General features: G+C 43.0%; 2 protein-coding genes across 3 annotated transcripts in view; both read right to left on the reverse strand.

Annotated features, from left to right (window-relative positions):
- Nucleotides 1-279: 279 nt before the first annotated feature.
- Nucleotides 280-5,431, reverse strand: EXOC8 (exocyst complex component 8). Its single transcript, XM_075862444.1, has 2 exons — nt 4,881-5,431; nt 280-2,276 (listed from the first exon to the last, which is right to left on the reverse strand). Exons 1-2 carry the CDS (start codon nt 5,327-5,329, stop codon nt 656-658), a joined length of 2,070 nt encoding a protein of 689 aa, XP_075718559.1. The 5' UTR covers nt 5,330-5,431; the 3' UTR covers nt 280-655.
- A 10,282-nt stretch (nt 5,432-15,713) lies between these two features.
- NTPCR (nucleoside-triphosphatase, cancer-related) overlaps nt 15,714-24,062 on the reverse strand; it is a 32,567-nt gene continuing 24,218 nt past the window's right edge. The window contains exons 4-5 of one of the 2 annotated variants that reach the window (XM_075864295.1): nt 21,789-21,998; nt 15,714-15,874 (exon numbers count right to left, since the gene is read on the reverse strand). In XM_075864295.1, the coding sequence (XP_075720410.1) occupies nt 15,794-15,874; nt 21,789-21,998 (291 nt within the window). In that variant the 3' untranslated portion in view covers nt 15,714-15,793. Of the gene's footprint in view, nt 15,875-21,788; nt 22,002-24,062 lie in introns of both variants that reach the window. The other variant, XM_075864294.1, reaches the window with a different exon arrangement.

Consider the following 24,062-nt stretch of genomic DNA (forward strand, 5'->3'; position numbering starts at 1 on the left):
TTTTCAGACGTTTTTGCTCACTGCGTGTGAACATACCCTTACTCCCCTTGAAGAGTAATAATAAATTTACAATTAGGCGTTACCATCGCTGTCGCCAATGGGGTGTGTCCTTACATACACGGACGCTGTCCAAATCAGTGTCAGACTATGTAGGGACGCCCTTTCTGAAAATAGGAACACCCAGTTTTCAATTTATTAATACATTTCTAGGAGGAATAACAGAGAAATGACAATGAAGAGTTAAAAAAAAAATGGTGCTTCTGGATTGTTATTTTAAGGGGAATACAAATATTTACTAATGTGTTGTTCACACAAAGAATATTTGATGCCGATTTAGCATCTATTTTTTCAAGCCAAACCCAGGAATGGAAACTAAAACAGAATATATAAAAGGAAGGCCTTACTGGGTTTAATTCTTGTTTTGGCTTAAAAAATAAATGCCAAACCTGCATCAAATTTGCACTGTCTGAACAAGGCCTAAGTCAGGCATGGCAGGAGAGCTGACAGGGCCTCTAAGCAGGGTATATTGGGACCACTAATTAAGTCGATTTACCGAAAAACTAAAATTGCCTTTCAACACAAAAATGCCTGAATACACATTAAAGCAGGTACAGTAAATTATTAGGGAACATATTTCATCAAAAAAGCCGAATGACTACACAATGGATGTTGTACCAGGGTTAACCCTGACCAATCTAGATACACTTCTCAGATCTTGCAATTGTTTGGCTGGCTTCCCGACCCCTTCTTCAAATCGCTTCTCTACCACGAGTAGAACAGTGTCATATAAAAAAGATGCATTTTGTCTTACGAAACCTTTCTTTTCAAAGTCTTGCTCACACCTCAGACTATAGTCTACATGTTGAACAGCTACCAGTATTATTTCCATTAGGCTCTCCAGAAGCACCATGTGAAGTTCAGGAAAATACAATTTAAGTGCTTCTTCCAAAAAGAACATGATTTGTTTTGTGAAAGCAACAATTGTGTAACTAAGATTAACCCAACAATCTTCTCCTACATACTGATCAAAATTGCTTACTCCGCAATTCTGCATCTCTTCCCTCAATTTTCCCAATGCTTCGGGTGTCATAAGGTTCATTTTCCGCCACATTTCTTCCGAATTACGATGTTTAGTGGCCTCGATAATAATATCTTTGTTGCTTTGCAAAACAGCTTTTAGGTCTTTTACTAGAAAGGTTTGTAATATAAAGGTCAGATCTAACCCAATTTCCGATAGATGCTTGCAATGTTCTTTTGCCACTTTTACGCATTCGGCTGCGGTTGAAAGGTTTTCTTTGCTGTCAAACACTTGCTTACTAAAAGCATCCACAAACATCTTCAAGGCAGAGCAGGACCAAACGATAAAGGCAGAGTAGCAGCCGTGGTTTCCAGAAAAATCCATCTCAAACTCTTTGGCCGTTTCAAGTAAACTGGTAAAGAAAACGTTGCAGAGTTTATGCACATAAAGTAAAGTCGCTCCCTCTATTCTCAGTTGACGTATAGCCGTATGCACGGCGGTAGCCCGATTTTGCAAGAATAACCCACATGCTTTTGTGGACTGCCCCAGTCGTACAAGTTGAGATACGGCTCTCCGTGTTGCTTTCGGACCTCCACGTAATGACCGGTCTGGGGAAAGTTCAAACACCAGAACATCAGTTAGGTGTCTTACACGCGGGTCTACTTTTGCTCTCAATTCCTGCACGGAATAGGTTAACGGTTTATCTTGTAAATAGCCGTTTAGCTTAGCCAACAAGTCAACCGCTCCTTCAAAATTTCTCTGTGCTATGCAGACATCCAAATTGTCAGGGAGCTCTTGAATCCATTCAAAAGAAAGATTAATCGTTTCCTCCTCCTCCTCCTCTTCTTCTTTAACCGTTTTCTTTTCATTTACGGAAGAGTTACCCGACACGTCTATCACGGTGGGAGAACACACTAGATCTTCTTTTTTACATTTCTCAATCAAAATTTTATTCTTTTTGGTCTCTTCCAAAACATCTAGCCACTCTTTCTTGATTTTTGCATTCTCTGCCTGAAAAATTCTGCTCTCGGGAAACATCAAGATCTTAAACATATTTTTCATTGGAGGATTTTCCTTTACATTCACTACAGCAAGATCGTCCAGGTTATATAAAGCATTATATTTGTACATTCCTCTTCGATTTGGCAAAGATGTAGCTATAAGAAGACAATCGTTCATCAAAAACGTATGAACTTTTTGGATAAGCGCCATATTATCCACATCAAACTCCGTCAGGTCACCATTATACAGCAAATACCTGCGGAAAAATAAAATATGATCAGTTAAAAATAAATAAATAATAAAATACATGTATTTCATATGTCCTGGCAAGACGACACTTCAGCAGCAAAGAAAATATCGGATACATCGCCACTAATAACTCTAGCTCCGGCTATATCGAAGTCTTGGGTTAAAGCTAAGGTTTATGGTTATAAAAGAAGACCTGGATCGCAGCTCTAGCTGCTATAAAGCGGGCGCTAGAGCAGGTTCAAGTAAAGGTTGTATATACTTGCAGCTCTCACTTCAACCCATGCGTGTAAAAGGCTCGGGCTCCGGCTACATCACAGCAAGAGCTGCGATCTTAATCTTGTTTTACAGCCAAGAATCTTCGGTATATAATTGCAATTCTCACTTCAGCCCATGTGGAGGAGAAGGGACCCAGCGAGGGACGAACTGGTAGCATGTCGGGAGAGTTGGGGGAAGCCGTGATCTCGGATCCTCCTTTTGTAGATGACCCCAGGATGAGGGGTAACATGAACTTTGGTACTGTCACATATAGGGGTCTTTTTTTTTTTCAGAAAAGGAAAAGATGAGCAGTAGCAGTTTATTGATTATTATTTTTAGAAGTTTGGACCCGACTACTGCAGTGAGTCCGATAATTAAGTAAGCCGCTTATAAACCTTTTTAATTTGAAAATAACAGGCAAATAAAAATAAAAAAAGGCAGGGTATCTTGATTTATAAGCCTATTGACATGTCATAGGGACATGCCAGAAATTGATTGGTGGGAGTCGGAGTGCTGAGCCCCCCCATCGATCGCTAAATTGAAGGAACAGAAAAGCAAATTCGAGCGCAGCGCCCTTTCGGCTATAATGGGATCACTTCAGCAGGGTTGGATGCAGACGGGCTCACAAAAAGTCTTCTGATTTGCAGCAAAAAAAATATACTTTTGGCCACAATGTGTGAACCTAGTCTTCTCATTAACAGCACAACCAAAACAGGAGAGCACAATGAGGGAAATGTACCAAAACTAGTACGCGGTGTTTACTAGCAGGGTGTGAACACGTCGTATGAGAGAGAAGCTGAGCAAGTGCCCAAAGCAATACCTATCCTGGACAGAGAGTCCAAATCAATTAAGGACAGCACGAAAATACATTCAAAAGAAATATTCTAGCAAAGCCGAATAAATGCCACCATAATAACGCGTCCCAGGTTCCCGAGTCTCCCTGTGAACGGCTAATATTACCGCCAATAACGTGCATAATCGCACGGCGATCTACCACTACAACGAAATGTCAATAATAGGCTAAGTTCACACCTGCATCTGTGTGTTCCATTGTTCTGCTCCGTCAAAAAACAGAACAAGGGAATAACGGAAGCAACGGTTCCCTTGCACAGGACACAGCCAGCGGCACTCATTGACTTTAATGGGTTTCTGTCAGGGTAGTCGTGATTTTACCGAAGACAATAGCGCAGTGTGCTGCGCTGTGGTCTCTGTTAATCTTCTGAAATCGTGGCCGGATCTGCAATGGAGGCCCCTGACAGAGCCTCCAACACATATATACATATATCTTTGTATAGCCGACCCAATATCATAGCAAAATCTGATTCTTAGGCGAAGTTCACACTACCGTAACTACACGTTTACCTCTCCTATGTCAGAGGAGATCGATACATTAAAACGGAAAGCAAAGGTTCCGTTAGAATTACCATTGATTTCAATGGTAATTCTTTTGTTTTAGTTGCTTTCCGTTTGTCTCTGTTCGTTCGGTTTCCGTTTTTTTGAACAGAAACAAAAGTGCAGTCTGCAGAACTTTTGTTTCTGTTCAAAACAAACGGAAACCGAACGAACAGAGACAAACGGAAAGCAACTAAAACAAAAGAATTACCATTGAAATCAATGGTAATTCTAACAGAACTGTTGGTTTCCGTTTAGTCTTTTGATCCGCTCTCACTCTGACTAAAGAGAGGTAAAACGCATACTTACGACAGTGTGAACTTCGCCTAAGGCTATGTTCACATCTGAATTGGAGACTCCGTTAGTAACCTCCGTCACACATCCGGTCCAAGATTCCCGGAAAAAAATAGCGAAGCATGCGGCTAATTTTTCTGGTAAAACAACGGACATCATAGCGGAAAGCCGTCAGAACTGTCAGGGTGCCGTTGGTGTCTAAGGGCCTGTTCACATCAGCGTTGGCTTTCCGTTTTGGGGTTCCGTCGGAGGTTTCCGTGAGGGTGAACCCCGCAACGGAAAGTCAAACTGAAACCACAGCTTCCGTTTCAGTCACCATTGATATCAATGGTGACGGAAACATTGCTAATGGTTTCCGTTCGTCACCATTACGGCAGGTTTCCGTTTTAATGACTGAATCAATAGCGCAGTCGACTACGCTATTGATTCTGTCAGAAAAACGGAAACCTTCCGGAATGGTGACGAACCCCAGGAACGGAAAGCCAACGCTGATGTGAACAGGCCCTAATGCAATGGATCCGTCACTGCTGTTATTCTTGTTCTTCTGTTCCTATGACGGGGCAGAACAACGCAAACCGCAACTCAGATGTGAACAGAGCCTTACAAGAGTGTAGAGAGACTGCAGGTCAATACAGAGACCGCTCAAACCGACGTCACATACAGACAGTACCTGCCAGGTGTCTCAAGCAAGTTGTTGCATCCCTCCACCTTCTGCAGTAACGTCGTCAGGTTCCTGGTTTTTCCTTCCTCAGCCTCCTCATGGAAAGCAGCTTTGAGCTCCCGGGCGGCTTCAGAGCGGTCTGAGTGCAGCAGAGTCTGCGCCACGCTCTCCATGATGCCCTTCTGCTCGGTGAGGATGTGGCTGAGCTGGTACATCTCACCTTCTAAGTAACTAATCTCTTTGGCAGTTTCAATAAACTGGCGATAGTTTTGGTAGACGTTGCGCTTTAGGTTCTGGGCCGTCTCATCCGCTAAACCCTGTATGCGCTGCCTATGCTCCTGCAGGTCTCGATCACCGTCGGACTGCTGGGAGAGAACCTTTACGTACTGTTCTACCTGAAAATGACTATATTCAAACTGCTTTTTTAACCGAGACTGCGATCCACTATTCTCCGCCATAGTGTAAGCAGGAAGGGAGTATACAGCAAAGAGGCGGTAGCTGGCCTTAGAAAGATGGTAGCTGCGAGTCTCTTCTCCTCCGGAGGGGGAAGCTGACGTCACCAATCACATGACCTTGGTATGAATCACGTGACCATGGAACGCGTCACGTGACGGTTGTGTCAACGTTCTGCAGAAGCGCTAGAATAGACTTGCCAGCAGTGACATTCCTAGTTGCTGTATGAAAATGACGCAGACAGAATGGTTTTGTTTCATCAAACATGTGGTAACACGTGTATCTCACACATCTGCCTCGTGTATAAACTGAGGGAGAAGCATTAACACTGGAGCACCATCCAAGCCGTGCGCCAGTCTCTCCCCCAGTGCAGCGTGAACCACGTTCAGACCTGTGTTTTGCAGAGTCGCGCTAATTGCGTCTCTGAAGCCCTGTCCACTTTCCCAACACATTCAGAGAGAATGGTGCAGGGGCTGAATAAATATGGCGTTTTGTTTGACGATATATTTTTCTATGTATTTATGTCATAAATCTGCCCTACTGTATTTATGATTTATCAACTGAATTGCAATATTTTAATTATGAACAATGACAGGAATAGCGCAGCAAGCCGAGCATCATAAATTACGCTATAAATTTGTTGTGCAGGTTGTTACAGTCGTGACCGTACCAAATATGTGTATATTATATTAGGTTAGGTTTTGGGACATAGATTTAACCCCTTCCCGACATTTGTTGTACGTATACGTCATGGAAAGCTAGTGCTTCCCGCATTTTGCCGTATCCATACAACAAATGGTGGACACCGGCTCAGAGCCTGAGTCGGTGCCACCATCCCCGGGTATCGCCGGGAGGACCAGTTTACTCCGATCCCTGCCATTAACCCCTTAAATCCAGCGGTCAAAAGCAATCACTGCATTTAAGGTGTTTGCAGCTCATCAGCACCCCAGCCATGAAATTGCCGGGATGCCGGTGGCTACAAAGGTATGCCTAGTATGGAAGACTTTCAGGCCCTGACCGTAGGCGGGGCCTAAAAGGCTTCCGTAGCCACTGGCAAGATGGCGCCGGCTCAGGGGATGAGCCAGCGTCAGCAGCGGTGAGTGGCAGCTGTATGTTACAGCTGACATCCACCTGTAATGGCAGGAACCGGAGCTAGCTTCGATTCCTGCCATTAATCCCTTAGATGCAGCGATCGCTTCATCTTAGTGGTTGGCAGCAGATCGGTAGCTCTGCCCTTGAATCGCAGGACTGCCGACTGCTACTATGGCAACGGGAGGCCTAACAATGGCCCCCTGCTTTGCCATTACGGAAGTCGATTAGGCTCCGCCCGGAGGCAAAGCCTAATCGGCTTGCTGTCAGTGTATGACAGACAGATCTAATACATTGCATTACATAGGTAGTGCAATATATTAGAAAAAGATTCTGGCAGTTGGACCTTTAAGTCCCCTAGTGGGACTAAAAAAAAGTGTAAAAAAAATGGCCTGAACTATAAAAATACGTTATAGTCTCATAAATGTGTCATGAGAGACTCTCTCATATGTATTGGTTCCCGTCTTAAGGAACGTTCTGCCGCCATTACTGATTACTAGTTGAACGAATTCAAACCATGGAACAGTCACATAAAAGATCTTTAGACCCCGGGACAGGTGCTAAATTCATTTGTTTGCGGAACAGACTTCGCACGCTGACACTCTCCACGGCTAAGGCCACGCTGGCTAAGTGCCATCGGCACTATTTTGAATTTGGCAATAAACCGGGCAGGGCGTTGGCGAAGGCTTTACGCGTACAGAGAACACGCACATATCTCCCGTTCGTTAATACCTCTACTGGCAATCGTGTACACACCCCTAAGAAAATAGCAGACACTTTTCGGTCCTACTATATGGAACCATACAATTTACGCGGAACATCTAACACTTTACCAGCCAATCATAGGTTGAGTTCCATTCGGTCTTATCTGCAGTCCTCTGGTTTGGGTCGGATCTCGCCAGAAGCTATAGTAGCGCTAGACTCTCCTATCTCAGAGGAGGAGTTCAATGTAGCTCTCCAATTATAGCGCAGGAGGGGTTAGCGGCTGGTCTCAGTGGCGCCGCCGCCCCCCTCAGAGAAGCAGCAGGTGGCCGCCTAAGGCGAGATGCTCATCATTTGTTGAATGCTCGTCCTGAACAGCGGGTACTTTGCGCATTAGGACGAGCATCCTGTGTGACAGCCAGTGTCCGCGCGCAATGGGGAGCGGGGCAACGGCTGAAATACACAGCCACAGCCCCGCTCTAACGGCGGAGAGAAGAAAAAACACTTTTCACTGCTGTTAACCCCTTGAATGCCGCAATCAAAGCTGAATAACTAACCTAAATAATAAGAGGGGGGACTGCCCTTTGATCGTGTCACATAAAATCACTGTGACGCGATCAAAGCCCATAACTTGTATGGCCAGACAGCCCAGGGTTCATTTTAGGACCCCAGGGCTGTCTGACCATATTTACTGTTGTGAGGGTGCACAATCAGAACACATGCTAATGTACTGGCATATAGATATATGCCAGTATATTACAGTTAAAAACTAAAATTCAAAATTAAAAATCCATTTGTGGGATTAAAAAAAAAAGTTAAATTAATGTAAAAAAAAAATTATGTTTAATAATAAAAAAAAAAAAGGAAAAAAAATACTGAAAAAAACCCACATTTTTTTACAATAAACTTTTTAAAATAATAAGTCCCAAAACATTAAATACTATAGACATATTTGGTATCGCCACGACCGTAACAAACTGAACAAATTCATAACATTATTTAGGATGATCACTGTATCGTGTTAGTAAAAAACTGCAGCGGAACGACTTTTTATCTGCATTTTCGCCAAAATAAAAATTTTGATAAAATTAAACGATAATGTACTTATACCAAAAAATGGTACCTACATAAAGTACAACTCGTCCCGCAAAAATGAAAGTCTCATACAACTACGTCGTACAAAAAATTAAAAAGTTATGAGCGTCGGGATGCAAAGAGGGAAATATAAAAAAAATTGTTCTGTCCACAAAGTCACAATTGGCCGTGTCCTTAAGGGGTTAAGTCCTTGTTCACACAGCGCTAAACAAACCCGACATGTAAACGTGTAAAAAACGCTAAGATTTCTGTAAAGCACTTTTTAAACTGCAGACGATTGCCACGTATGAGGCTCTGGGTGTACTTGTAAATCATAAACTAAATAACAGCATGCAGTGTCAATCAGCTGCTTCAAAGGCCAGCAAAATATTGTCGTGTATCAAAAGAGGCATGGACTCGCGTGACAGGGATGTAATATTACCACTTTACAAAGCATTAGTGAGGCCTCATCTAGAATATGCAGTCCAGTTCTGGGCTCCAGTTCATAGAAAGGATGCCCTGGAGTTCGAAAAAATACAAAGAAGAGCAACGAAGCTAATAAGGGGCATGGAGAATCTAAGTTATGAGGAAAGATTAAAATAATCTATTTAGCCTTGAAAAGACACGACTAAGGGGGGGACATGATTAACTTATATAAATATATGAATGGCACATACAAAAAATATGGTGAAATCCTGTTCCATGTAAAACCCCCTCAAAAAACAAGGGGGCACTCCCTCCGACTGGAAAAAGAAAGGTTCAACCTGCAGAGGCGACAAGCCTTCTTTAGGGTATGTGCACACACACTAATTACGTCCGTAATTGACGGACGTATTTCGGCCGCAAGTACCGGACCGAGCACAGTGCAGGGAGCCGGGCTCCTAGCATGATACTTATGTACGATGCTAGGAGTCCCTGCCTCGCTGCAGGACAACTGTCCCGTACTGTAATCATGTTTTCAGTACGGGACAGTTGTCCTGCAGCGAGGCAGGGACTCCTAGCATCGTACATAACTATGATGCTAGGAGCCCGGCTCCCTGCACTGTGTTCGGTCCGGTACTTGTGGCCGAAATACGTCCGTCAATTACGGACGTAATTAGTGTGTGTGCACATAACCTTACTGTGAGAACGGTGAATTTATGGAATAGCCTACCGCAGGAGCTGGTCACAGCAGGGACAGTAGATGGCTTTAAAAAAGGCTTAGATTATTTTCTAGAACAAAAAAATATTAGCTCCTATGTGTAGAAATGTTTTACTTCCCCTTTCCCATCACTTGGTTGAACTTGATGGACATGTGTCTTTTTTCAACCGTACAAACTATGTAACTATGTAATCAGGACTCTCACTTGTCAAGTCCGAATTTCAGTGTAGCTTCCTTCTCCCTGTTATTTCACACCGAATAACCACCTCTGTAAATTGAAACCTGAATGCATGCCTGGAAAGAAGTAAACCAGCCAGAGAGATGTTGGTACACAGCTTTCCTCAGATAGGACAGGAAGTCAACTGCACTTTATTTTAGAACAAAGAACACAAAGAGACACGTCTCCTCCCTAGAGATGTGGTACGTGTTTAAGCCCCATCGGCTCCTCAGCTGTAAGTTCTTCTGTGCATTCCTCTTTCATTCCGGGGGCGGTGTCTCCATAGGCGTGTCCGTCATGAACAAAGAACTTGTTATATATCAGTATATTACACAAAAGAACTGAAATGTATATACATATGTGTGAGGATAATATTTTTGCAAACAATATACATGGTAATGATCCCTGACACACTTAGTATAGGAATTAGGCGCATTAAACCAAGCGTTTTTGACGCGTGTTTCGGCGCTGAAAAAACGCACCAAATACACGCTGTATGAACAGGGCCTAACAGTAAATCTTGCAGCAGAGAAAAATTATCTTGATAGGTAGCACCACATGCTTGTAGTTCGGCACTGTGAAGGATGGTTTATTTGCTTATATTCTCTGTATGAAATTACATTATGAATTATCAAGCAGGATGCCGAATTACTAAGATATGTATTATGTGGAAGTGATTATAATAATGTTTAAATGATTTAGTTTCGTGCAGCAGCCATCTTGTCTGGAGTTCCCATCGTGGTTCTTTTGTAGTGAATATGAAAGAAATGTTCCTTAAACGCCAGTAATGTTGATTTCATATGTTTTAGCTTTGAGCTTGGCTCCCATACGAAGCTTGCAGAAAAGGAACAGGGAGTGAGATGGGAGGGTGGCAAATATGCTTGTGGGAATGCCTCCCCCATCTTACGGGAAAATTCTAGTCAAGAGAGATAAGGCCACCTGCAAACCAGATGTGTGAAGAATTATAATGATGCATCTGGAATGTATCGTATGTCTGTAATTGGCGGAATAAGAATTATTGTCACATTGTCTCTGATTGGTTAACCTCAAGCCTACACCCCTTCTGAATGATAGTATTATAGTTTGAGTTTGGAAATAAACCTCCAGAGGAGTATTTTGAGCATATCAGCAGCGTCTGTATGAAATATCCTGATTAGGATGCTGGATAAAGTGCCTGGCCTGAGAGTCTGTTGGACTCGTCTAAATTTCAGTCTAATATATTTTGAGCCATTGAATTACACGACAGCACGTTGTTGCCTTATAGTTGTCAAAGGACTTGTTCCAGTGGACTCCATATTAGGTCAGAATATTCTGTCAAGCACACCTGCCAACCGTCCAGGATTCAGTGGGACAGTCCCCGATTCTGGGCGTTGTTCGCTGTCCCGGACGGCCGATGCTATGTCCCGGTGTCAACTGTATCTGCGTCCTCAGGACCAATGCTGAAGCAAGGAACAGTCAGCTCCCTGCTTCAGCATTCACTGTCCACTCGTCGAGGACTCCCCGGGCACAGCGCTACTTAAAGCACGGAGCCCAGGGAAGACCTTGACATCACTGTCCATATATGGACAGTGATGTCCGGCTTTCAACTATAGAGTCCACGGCAAGAGCAATGCAAGGTTTCTGGCTCAGGACTTCTGTCTTGGGAAAGCCCTTGACGTCACTGTCCATATATGGACAGGGACGTCAGGGGCTTCTCCAGCAGCGGAATCCCCGATCACAGCATTCCCGATGCTCTGGCTGTGGATTCTACTCCTAGAGGGAGCCCCAATGGTGCGGTCTACAGGGCGGTTGCGCAAGCTAAAGGGGGAGGAGGGGCTATCTTCAAGGGGGGTGTGCCACTATCAACATGGGAACTGTGGAACTATATGGCCACTATCTACATTGGCGCTATCTACATGGGCACTGTGGCACTAAGGGGGCTTTATACTGTATGGTGGCAGCTATGGGGGCATTCTACTGTATGGGGCAGCTATGGGGGCATTATACTGTATGGGGCAGCTATGGGCCATTCTACTGAATGGGGGAAGCTATGCGTCATTCTACTGAATGGGGGCATTTTACTGTATGGGGTAGCTATATGGGCATTATGCTGTATGGGGCATCTAGGGGGCATTATATTGTATGGGGCATCTAGGGGGCATTATACTGCATGGGGCAACTATGGGGGTATTATACTGTATGGGGTAGCTATGCGTGCATTATACTGTGTAGGGGCAGTAATTTGGCAATATACAGTGTGGGAGGCACTATGGGGTATTATACTGTGTGTGGGGCAGCTATAGGGGTTTTATACTATGTGGGGGGGGGGGGTTCTATGGGGCATTATACTTTGGGGAGGCACTAAGGGAGCATGATACTGTTGAGGCTGAACCGGGTGTGTATGGGCGGGATTAGAGGCATGGCCTAAAAGGCAAAAATTTGCAGATACGCGCGCCACATCAGTTTTCGCTCTTTGCGATACTTGAAAGTTGGGAGGTATGTGTCAAGGACTGTGGCAGATTTGGAGTCTACTGGTTGTTTCAGGAAGGAGGGTGCTAACAGCAAGAATAATCAAGTCCAGGTTTGGTACACAGATAAATGGCAATAGGTAGTTAACCCCTTAATGACCGCCGATACGTCTTTTTACGGCGGTCATTAGTGGGCTTTATTCTAGAGCGCCGCCAAACTACGTCGCTGCATTAGAATAAAGTAAACAGAGCAGGGAGCCGTGAAATCTCCCTGCTGTCAGCTGCCAGAAGCAGCTGAGGGCTGGGGGCGTCCCTGCTCTGCCGGGTGAGATCGATATTAGTATCGATCTCACCTGTTTAACCCTTCAGATGCGGTGCACAATAGCGAGCACCGCATCTGAATGGTTTTGGAGAGAGGGAGGGAGCTCCCTCTCATCTCACTGACACCCGGCGATAAAATCGCCGAGTGTCTGTGTCTTCTATGGCAGCCGGGGGTCTAATAAAGACCCCCAGGTCTGCCTGCAGCGAATGCCTGCTAGATCATGCCGCAGGCATGACCTAGCAGATGCCTGTCCGTTTTAAACGGACAGGCAGTAATACACTGCAATACAAAAGTATTGCAGTGTATTATAATAGCGATCGGAGGATAGGGAAGTCCCCTAGTGGGACTAGTAAAAAAGTAAAAAAAGTTTAATAAAGTTAATTAAAAAAAAAAGTGAAAAAAAAATAATGAAAAACCCAGCTTTTCCCCTTACAAAATGCTTTACTATTAAAAAAAACTACAATAAAGCAAAAAAGTTACACATATTTGGTATTGCCGCGTCCGTAACGACCCCGACTATAAAGCTGTTACATAATTTAACCCGCACTGTGAACGCCGTAAAAAATAAAATAAAAAACAATGGAAAAATTGCTGTTTTCTGTTAATCCTGACTTAAAAAAAATGTGATAGAAAGTGATCAAAAAGTCGCATCTACTCCAAAATGGTACCAATAAAAACTGCAAGTCGTCCCGCAAAAAACAAGACCTTATACAGCTATGCCGACGCAAAAATAAAAAAGTTACAGCTCTTCGAATGTGACAATGGAAAAATCTAAAAAATGGCTTGGACATTAGGGCCCAGAATGCCAGCAGGGGGAAGGGGTTAAGTGAGGCAGAGAGAAACTAGGCAAGCAGGAAATTCAATAGTAGGCAAGGAGCTACTGCAACGTCCAGGTTTATATGAGAGCCACAATGGTGAGACCAATTAGGCAATCAAGGCAATGGAATCTAGAGAGGCAGGAATCAAAAAGATGCTGGAAACTAATCCAGCACTGGAGCTGTCCAACAGCACCAGTGGTTCAACTAGAAGAGCTAGAGTCTGGGGCAGTGCAGGCTGGAAAAGGCCTGTAGTCTTAGATGCTCCATTCATCGTGAGAGCGGGTCAGTTGAGTATTCACTTTATTATTTTTCGGGGGAACATTTCTGGGGCAGTAAAGGGAATTATATCCCTTTACTGCCCCTTTACTGGGGCAGTAAAGGGGCACTATTACTGTTAGGGGGACACTATTTCTATGAGGAAGCCACTAAGGCAGCAGCTTTATTGTGTGGCGGGTACTGTGTGAGACACTATTACAGCGTAAGGCACAAAGGGGGACATTATTACAATCTTGGACACTATTTTTAGGTGGTAACTATAGTTATCGCGGCAGCAGAAGACACAATGTTGGGGGAAACAGCAGGTTGGGAAGTTTGTGTAGAGGGTGGGGAATAGGTGGGGAGGGTGCTGGAAAAGTAAGGAGCAGTAGATGTCTGGGCAGAAAACTCTGCAGATACTTGTCTTCATGCAGGACTGGGCAAGATGAAGTAGAAACGTTAAAGTGTATGACTAGAAACAGATTTAACTGTATAGTATTCACTGCGGAGCACCTGTGTAGAACTGGTACTGATCTACCACTATATAGTCACTGTACTGTGGTAATAATAGTATTTGTATAGTGATATTATTCAGTCTCTAAGTGGTGGCCTTTCTCTTTGAACACTGGCAGACACATCCTCTACTCACCATTCTGTACTGTACACAGACTTTCCTGGCTGTCCTAGCACTGGGAAATACAGGACTTTGCTGGGCACAGTATGTGGTTACTGGTGGTTTAGGAGAAAGGATGCCAGTCCCCTCTCCAGAAGAGGAGACTTGGAACCCTTCTCCCCAATAACCCGCAGCCTTATCCTAGCAGTAGAAGCTATGAGAATGGGGCAGAAGTGCAATGTGCACAGCACTCCGAGTCCACCAATGTTTCATAATGAATTAACATCCTCCCTTTCCTTTGAGAACATTTTGAGTATGCCCTTGCTGGTGTGAGATAGCAGTATAGTTATTATAAGAGAATTAACTTTGTGCATAGCGACGCCTCCTCTCTTCCCCCAGGCTCTGCTCTGTGTAACATGATCTCGAAGGCCCTGTTCACAAGTTTTTTTGGCGCCAATTTTGATGCGGAAACAGGGTCAGAATCAGCACCAAATACGGCCGAAATCGCACCCTATTGATTTCAATGAGAGGCAGAGGAGTTTTCTTTCCCGGGTGGCTTTTAGCCACTCGCAGGGAAAAAAAGCAGCTTGTCCTTTCTTGCTGTGATTCGGTCTCTGACCTCCCATTGAAATCAATAGGTGGTAGAAAAAACCCACGCCGCTCGTTTCCTAGCGTTTTTCGCCTTTGGTCAATGCATTAGCTGCAATGGATGCAAGCGAAAAATGCGGCAAATATGCGCAGGCAGGTTAAAATCTGCCTCAAAATTCCTGAAGTAATTTTAAGGCAGATGATTTTTTTCTGTCTGCAAAAAACTCTTTGTGAACATGGCTTTAGTGAGATTGAAAGCTTTGTTAGTATTGCCTAATATTTTACTGTAATGACAGGGATAGGGAAACAGACAAGTGAGCCCTAATCTACCCGCCACTCAGTCCCTGCCTACTTGCAACGACCCGCCCTAGGCGACGGGGTACAACTGGGCGACGGTCCCTACACTCAATAAGTGCACGACAGACAACCAGACAAGGAAACACAGAACAAAGGGAAACGGGGCAGTTGCCCACGGCAACACCGTGAGCAACAAGAGTAGTAAACGAGCCGATCCAAACCAGGAGAGTACGAGGTGCCAAACGCAGAGCAGAAGAGTAGTCCGTAAGCCAGGGTCAATACGAAGCAGGGACAAGTAGTTCAAGAAGCTGCAGCAGGGCCAGGAAACCAAAAGAGAAGAATCACAAGCAAGGAGGAACAGGAAAGGCAGGTATAAATAGACAGAGGGCGGGAGCTAGCTCCGTCTGGTCAGGCTGTGATAGGCTCTCCCACTCCTAAGCCTGCCATCCTGAGTGGTGGAAGATGGAGTCAGTCTCACAGACATAGAAGCAGGTGCAGACTGATTACCTATGGGCGTGGATACAGAAGCTGTGCCTGGCAGATCCTTAACATTTACATTGTTTTTCAGAGAGTGCAGAGCTTATGTGCAGTTTAAGAAAGTGCAATAGCCAGTAACATAGAGGAAAAGGCATTTTTCTTTAACAATATATATTACAAAGTTTTCCACATTTACCACTTTCACCAAATAGGTGCAGCTTCCAGAGGTGGGACCCGCACATATCACATTAATGGCATATAATTTGGATATGCCATAATTGTGCGAGTATGGAATACTAAACTCCCATTCAATTTAGAGATATAATGGAATGACCATCAAGACCTTGACTACAGTTATGTTACATGAGTTTATTTAAAGTTTCAATGTAATAAGTGACTAGTGGATAATGATTTCACACTGTTTAATACTTATTTGGCTTTTTTAGAACAGCAGTCTTGGATGGAGGTCACTATTTCATCCAGTATTTTATCTCTATTTTCTTTTGTAACCTAAAATACAAAGTGTACAAATAGTAAAGCAAGAAATTTCAAAGTAGGCCACTACATATTATATTCATTATAAGTGAACGGCAAATATATGTATACTTCCTACAAATATTCCCGCTTTGTTTTAACAATGGTTTGACTTCGCAAGACAACCCCTTTAAAGAGGAACAAATATAGGCTGACTCATTCTAGGAGCGGAATCCCCAGCCAGAGCGTCGGCAATACTCTGGCCGGGAATTCCGCTCCAGGAGGAGCCTCTAACGTCTCACTGTCCATATATGGACAGTGATGTTAGGAGCTTTGAGATGCCAACACTCTAGCCGGGGAATGCACAATGCTCTGGCCGGGGATTCCGCTCCTGAAGGAGCCACTGATGTCACTGTCCATATATGGACAGTGACATCAAGGGCTTTCCCAAGACCGGAGTCCCCGGCCAGAGAACTTGCTTTGTTCTGGACGGTGACTACATAGTTGAATGCCCGACATCACGGTCCATATATAGACAGTGACGTCAAGGACTTCCCCGGGCTTAGCGCTTAAAGTAGCGCTGTGCCCGGGGAGTCCTTCGACGAGTTGAGAAGCTCCTTCTGCTCTGTACTAATGCTGAAGCAGGGAGCTGACGGTTACCTGTTTTAGCATTGGATTCAACTGTATCTGCGTCCTGAGGACGCAGATATAGTTGACACCGGGACACACCAACTGCCTCCCGACATGGCGGGACACTGCCCGGAATCTGGGACTGTCCTGCTGAATTTGGGATGGTTGGGAGGTATGGCGTGATGACGTCAGTCACGTCACTTGTCATTAACGAGTTTCATCCTGGCCAGGACTTCCTCAGAGCCATCCTTTGACAGCATGTTCAATTGACTAATATATTTATAATCCAATACAGGATCGCCTCCACCAATTCGTGTGCTTCTTATCCAATTCCCATCAGGGAAAATGATAAACATCTAAACACAGTGTTTATGAACAATTACATTTAGCCCAGAAATTATAGAGTATTGCTCCAGACGTTTCTCCTATTTATTTATATACTCTTAAATATAAATAATAATACATATTTTTATTTATTATTTATTCAACTTCAATGAGTGCTATTTATACAAAAAAAGCGGTGTACAGAGCCATAGGTATAAAAATATAAAAAAAAATATTATCACAGAAATAAGACAAACATTTAAAAAGGTATGTAATGGATAGAAGACTCTATAACTGTTACACGGCATAACAGGGAAACAGACAAGCCATATGCTTAAAGCAATAGCAAAAAGTACTAAAGTCCTTGTATTAAGGTTATATGGAGTGGGTGGTACAATACCCTAAAATTAGCTGATCCCTAACAGGTATGAGAGACTGTAGATTATGGACTATATAGTCCTAGTAGAGATAGGGAAAGCATTGATGTCAAAAGATATAGGAAACCTTACCCATGTCGAAGGTCATGAAACCCTGCATGACATGTGCAGAACCCCAACACGCGTTTTGCGGTATGTGCTTCCAAAGGGAGTGCATTTTTGGGGTTCTGCACGCACATTGGGGTTCTGCACATGGAATGCAGGGTTTCATGACCTTCGACATGGGTAAGGTTTCCTATATCTTTTGACATTTATGCTTTCCCGATCTCTACTAGGACTATATAGTCCATAATCTACAGTCTCTCATACCTGTTAGGGATCAGCTAATTTTAGGGGATTGTACCACCCATCCCATATAACCTTAAAGGAACAGTGTCACCACAAAAAAAATTCATGTCAGTTTAATGTTAGTGTTTTATTAAAAACGTTTTTATTTATTTGTGTGTTTGTGTGTTACTTTTTTCTATTTTTTCACTTTTTCTTCCCTATGGGGGCTGCCATTTTTTTTTCCATTTCTGTATGTGTCGATTAACGACACATACAGACATGGAATACGGCAGCCACAGTCCCATAGGGACTGCGAACGGGGCCCGTCCCATCCACTTCTGTGTACGCCGTCTGTGTGGGAACTGCGCATGCGCCGCTCCCACACAGTCCAATTTGAAATGCGCACCGTCCGGCGCCATTTTCCTGTGGACCGGAAGTCGCGGCCGGACAGTAAGATTACTACTTCCGGTCGCGGCTTCCGGGCTTGTGCACTTGGACCAGCGGCAGCAGACGGAGCGGACGGGCCGGAGGGAGCCGCGGCGGCAGGAGCAGGTAAGAGATTTCTATGTATGTTCGTGTTTGTGTGTGTTTACTACTGTATGTAAACCTACTACACTGTGTGTTAGCTCAAAAAATGGCGACACACAGTGTAGGAGGTTAGACCGTTCAATCCCCTCGTTTATCCCGGCACTAGCCAGGATAAAGGAGGGGGGATTCTCAGAGCTCACTAGAGCGAGTGCTTTTTTCCCCAATTTTGCAGCAAAAAGCAATGTGGTTGCTTTACCACATGCAATGCTGCAATTTTGGGAATAGCTCCATCTAGTGACCAGCAATGGGAAATATTATAAATTAGAATCTAATTTATAATATTTCCTGACTCGTGAAAAAAATTAAAAAAATTTGAACAATGTTTAATCACCTACACACTAAATGTTTAATTAAAAAAAAAACAACATGTTTTGCTGGCAACACATTCCCTTTAATACAAGGACTTTAGTACTTTTTGCTATTGCTTTAAGCATATGGCTTGTCTGTTTCCCTGTTATGCCGTGTAACATTTATAGAGTCTTCTATCCATTACATACCTTTTTAAATGTTTGTCTTATTTCTGTGATAATAAAATTGGTTATATTTTTATACCTATGGCTCTGTACTCCAATCTTTTTTTGTATAAATATTAAATATGGAGCTGCCCACTCATTGAGAAAGGGAGAGTGTTTCTTTGGGACACTATTTAGCCCGTAATTATATTGTTCTAGGAGTTCATATAATTATTCAATGAGTGGTGTTTTTATAGGAAAATTAATTTTCTTCTTTTTTGCTTTTTAAACGACATAATCCCTTCCCCCCACCCTTGTACTGCTAAACCTGCTCTTGACTAGTCTGTGCTTTCCTGCTACCACCCCATTTTCTGTGTTTTTATATGCCTCCAAACACACTTCACACTCTAGTCTGATTTTTGCCCTGTAAATTCTACTTGTCGGGGAGGTAGAAAGAGGCCAGGGAAAAGTAAATATATATATATATTTTTTTATGTCTGATCTGAGGTCTGATTGAATATGGGGCTAGGAATTAATTTAGGGTGTCTGGTCTGGGGTCTGAAGGGTGCGTGTCACTATTTATGGCACAACTTAATCTGGGGCACTATACAAGGCACAAATTTATATCGGCCACTTAGCGGGAAACTATCTATATGGTACAATTTTATACGGTGCATCTGTATTATGTGAAACAAAAGAAAAAAGTAGCGCTCCTAGTGGATTACTATATATAGGAGGTCAAAAAGCTATTGATGGTGGTCAATGCTCTCACCTTGTACGGTTGCACTGACTGTGAAACGTTTGTAACCGCATATAGATGCTTGGAGTAATTCAATTTTTTTCCCTTTAAAGAGAACCTTTCACCTGCCCATACATGTGCAGCGGAGTGCAGCATGTAATAGGTAGGACTTCACAAACACGGTCTTACTTTACATTTTTTTCCTATCTTCCTCCGTTATTTACATATCGGTGGTTCTGCAGAGAGCCGGGTCTCTCAGTCTGTGTGTGTTCTCATGGGAGGAAACATAGCGCAAGCCGCATTGACACGGTCCGTAGCGGATTGGAAAGTGTCAGAGTGAAGAAATAATGCCCCCTTGCCATTTAGTTAGATAGAAACGCCCCCATTGACAGTTCAGGGGCCGATTTACAGATCGGGCGCCAAATATAATGACACCTATATGTAAATAATCGAGAAAGTTAGAAAAATTGTTTCAAGCGAGACAGTATTTGTGCAGCCCTGCCTATTACATGCTGCACTCAGCTGCACATATATGGGCAGGTGAAAGGTTCTCTATAATGTCAAACAGATTACGTGTTACGGAGTATTCACTCTCCCCTTCATATCAAAATAACAGTCTATGCTTTTGGGTGAAGGACCTTCACAGTGGTTTTCACAAGATGAATGCTTGTCCCATGTAGCAGCCCTGTTTGCTTATTTTCTCTTCTATAGGCATATGGATTATGGCAGTATTTACTATGGAGCTCTATATGTATATACGGTGCTATTTACTGTCGGGCACTCTAGGGGGCACTATCTGTATAGCACAGTTTACTGTGAGGCACTGTTTTTTTTACTGCAGTACAGTATTAGGAGGAAGTTAGCATTACAGCAGACACATTGTTAGGGGTAACAGCAGGATGGGTGGTTTGTGAAGAGGGTGAGGATATGCTGGGAAAGCAACAGCTCTAATCAGAGAGAACATTACCATTAAATCAGTGGAGTTTATTCTACCTTTGCTTGCATCTGATCAGTATTTTATTAATTTGATTGCAGATCGCCGTTGTAGTATCTGACCACTATATGATCACTGTAAGCAGTCATTATAGTGGAAATATTCACTTACAGTATGGTGATAATTTTGGTATTCCTATAGTGTTTTATTATTTAGCAACAGTATGGAGGTATTATTCAGTCAAGGTATGGTGGGGTTTTCCAGTCACAGAATGGTTGTAATATTAAGTCACTGTATTTATCATTATTTGGGGGTAGAGCTTTATGTATAGATTCTATATTTTGATGCAGAGTAGTGTGCCCTGTATTTTCCAAAAAAGCGCCCGAGTCTTGGTGAACACAGCCCACACCCCTAAACTCCAGGACCTGGCTGTGCAGTAGGCAGAAAATGCCATGTGTAAATGTCCCTGAGCGGCATTTACATTTATCAATCGTGCCGTCGATAACAATTATTATTACAGCATCACAATTGAGGATCAAAGAATGGAGAAGATAAATTAGAAATCTGTTGTTTAACCCTGGCCAACTATTATTGCGATTGCTCAGAAACTTGCAAACCATGAAAATAATTGGCTGTAAATAGGATTGGGGCCCATTCAGGCTTAGTTCCTAGGACAGCGTGAGCTGTAATTGCGACGTGTTTGCAAGACCACTTAGCAATTGCATTTCCACACAAAGCTTTGTTCATCTTACACTCAAAATTTTTAGCACTCCTGACTGTTTACAATCACGATTAAATATCTGAAATATTTAGATTGTAAGCCCCAACAGGGCAAAGACCGATACGAGTGATGACAATCTCTATCAGCGCTGCACAATATGTGGTGTGCTGTATAAGTGAATAAAATAACAACAGCAATAGTCGCCTGCAAGTCTGTACACTTTGAGGCGATCGTAATCCACGTAAGAAATTATTTGAAAATTGACGAATTGTACATTATCCATGCATATAAAGCCACCCTTAGTCACTAAAGGAGTAAAATTAACATTCTTTTGGATGGCCCAGCCACTCTTTGATAACCAAAAAACACTTCAATGTAGTTCTCATAATCAATATTTATCACCTATTCATAGGATAGGTGATAAATAACTTTTCGTGTGGTCCGACCGCTGGGACCCCATCGATCCCGAGGATGGGCTTACCTGAACGATCCATCAGTGCATTTATTTTCTGTGGGGATCTCGGAGATAGCCCCATAGAAAATGAATGGAGCAGTGATACTGCTCCATTCACATGGGGTGCACAGTGACGGCCATTTAAGCCCATTCTCGGGATCGGTGGGGGTTTCAGCGGTTAGACCCCCACCGATTAGATATATAATCACCTATCCTGTGGAAAGGTGATAAATATGGTTTATGGGAAAATCCCTTTAACAAAAATAAGTTTGACCTGAAAAAAACAAACCAATGATATTACTAGATAGGCTAGCCATGCCAAACGAAAAACGTATATAAGAATTAAAAATCTCAGATTGCATCTTCTTACAGATATTACATGGAGTACGTAAAAATATACCTACATTAAACAATTTAACATTCTGACGACGTCTTATTTCTTCAACAAATGGTATAATTCGGCCTCTGGATACTGGCAAAGTTCCTAACACTACAGTAGATGGGTTATCCAAGATTTTATCCACAGCCGAAATAAATGATTGGCTAAGTAGCTCCATTTTTCCAATTTCATCAATAACACACACAAGTCTGTGCAGATTGTTTGTAGTTGACTTCTGCTTAAAAAAAATAAAAATAACATTTTTTTTTAAAGGAAGGCAAATTAGAAAACTTTAGGCAACAGTAGCTAACTTTGTCTCCTAGGAGTAGTAAAATGAAACCTTGCTTTTTGACTGCACAAAGGCAAACAGTATGATAAGTTTTGATGGTTTCCCAAGACTATAGATTTTTGGTTTACTAAACAAGAATTGCATATAACCATTAAGGCCCTTTTACACCGGCCAATTATCAGGCAAACATTCGTTCATCGGCTTATCGCATTGTTTTAAATAAAACTATAAACTATTATCGTTTTCGGTAGCACATCTCCCTGTGTAAACAGGGAGACATGCTACAGACATGATCGAAATGTATGGGGATGAGCAATCTTATTAACGAGTGCTCGTTCCCATACATATTTCCTTGTGAAAGGAGCAAACAAGCGCCGATCAACGAGCTGTCTTGTGGATCGGCGCTCATTTACACGGCCCATTAGTGTCATATTTAGTATTGGATCATGAGTATGTCATGGCTTCTGATGGCTTTGCAGCTCCAGTGCCTTAAATAAATCATAAGAAATTGTGTCAAATCCCAATATTCCTAATATTGGAGGAGCAGATAGAAGCACTTTTGTGTATCAGCAATCTAGAGGGGGAGAGAAAGAAGCATTATACAGTAATGTGCCTAGGCTATGGCAATTCTGCAATACCCAGACTGAAACAAAGTCTATTGTCTCCGATTTACCTGTTATTTGTTTGTGCAACTTGCTTATCTATAATTTGGGTCACTACTCGTACCAAAAAGGTTTTACTTGCTTAGGATTATTAATTTAGAGGTATTTTTTAACTCTCAAATGAAAATGATTAACTTAAAGGGTTTTTCGGGGACTTTAAATGTTGATATCCTTAGGATAGGTTGACAGTATCAGATTGGTGAAAGTCTGACTCCCGACACCCCCACCAACCAGTTGTCCCCTACGATGTTTATAAGGCACAGCTCCATGAGCAGGAATACCTGGCACAGCCATTACAAAATGTACGGAGCTATGTCTGGTAAACAACAAAGAAAACCTGGCGCTCACCAGAGTCCCTTTAATCAGCTGATCGAGGTGGGTGCCGAGAGTTGGACTCCAACCAATCTGATATTTATGGTCTATCCTACTGGACAACTATCACGATGATCGCTCAGAAACGAATGAAACATGACAACAGTTGGCGCATGTAAATGGGTCATAAATGTAATAGAATATGAATTCATACAACTGACAAATTAGTCTATATGTTCTATCTTTTTTTTTTTAAAGCTTTAGTTTCAAGATGTGCTGCTGTCCATGTAAATAATGGAGATCCAAAGTCCCCTCATACATATGAAGTAATATGCACACGACAGGTTTGTCTGCTTTCTTGTCACGAACTTGGCAGGGTGGATGGGATTCAGTTTCACCAGCTTCTAGTAACGCTTAAAGGCACTGATGCGCCGATACGAACATATTCCCCGGTTTTCACCAGGGACTGCCGCAAGGCCATTTGGACTTCGCTGCGGGGAATCTGCAGATAGTGTCCTTTAAAAGAAGCAGCCTTGAACCGTGCAGATGTTACCGCAGATGCAGTACAGGATCAGGATACAGTAGCATGGTCAGAAATAGCCAAGGTCAGGGTCACAGGCACAGATGCAGAGGTCAGAGATACAAGCATAAGTCACACAGGGAGTCAGATAAGGTATGGTACAATCCTGGAGCTAGGTAGAAATTACCCAATACTCTGGTACCTTGTTGTAAAGGATCTGCCAGACACAGCTTCTGTGTCGACGCCCGTGGTTAGTCTGTCTGCACCTGCTCCTAAGTCTGATTGAGTGACTCCTTCTTCTACCACTCAGGCTGGGAGGCTGAGGAGTGGGAGAGCCTATCACAGCCTGGCCAGACGGAGCTGCCCTGCCACAGAAACAGTCAATTCAGGTAAATACCGACTAAGAGTTGTTTTGTGACATTTCTCTGGATATGTCTGTTCATGCACAGGTAGTAAACTATAGGTAAATGTGTGTCAAGCATGCATAGATATAGAAGCTTGTAATGCCTATGTCTG

This window comes from Rhinoderma darwinii, chromosome 4 (assembly GCF_050947455.1).
Source record: "Rhinoderma darwinii isolate aRhiDar2 chromosome 4, aRhiDar2.hap1, whole genome shotgun sequence".
NCBI classification, from domain to species: domain Eukaryota; kingdom Metazoa; phylum Chordata; class Amphibia; order Anura; family Rhinodermatidae; genus Rhinoderma; species Rhinoderma darwinii.

What these genes read in the sequence shown, in the direction of transcription:
- EXOC8 (XM_075862444.1), bottom strand. Translation starts at nt 5,329, where the DNA reads ATGGCGGAGAATAGTGGATCGCAGTCTCGGTTAAAAAAGCAGTTTGAA. An exon ending in TTGCTTGAGACACCTGGCAG is followed by an intron (nt 2,277 to 4,880) that starts GTACTGTCTGTA and finishes ATTTTTCCGCAG; the next exon opens with GTATTTGCTGTATAATGGTG.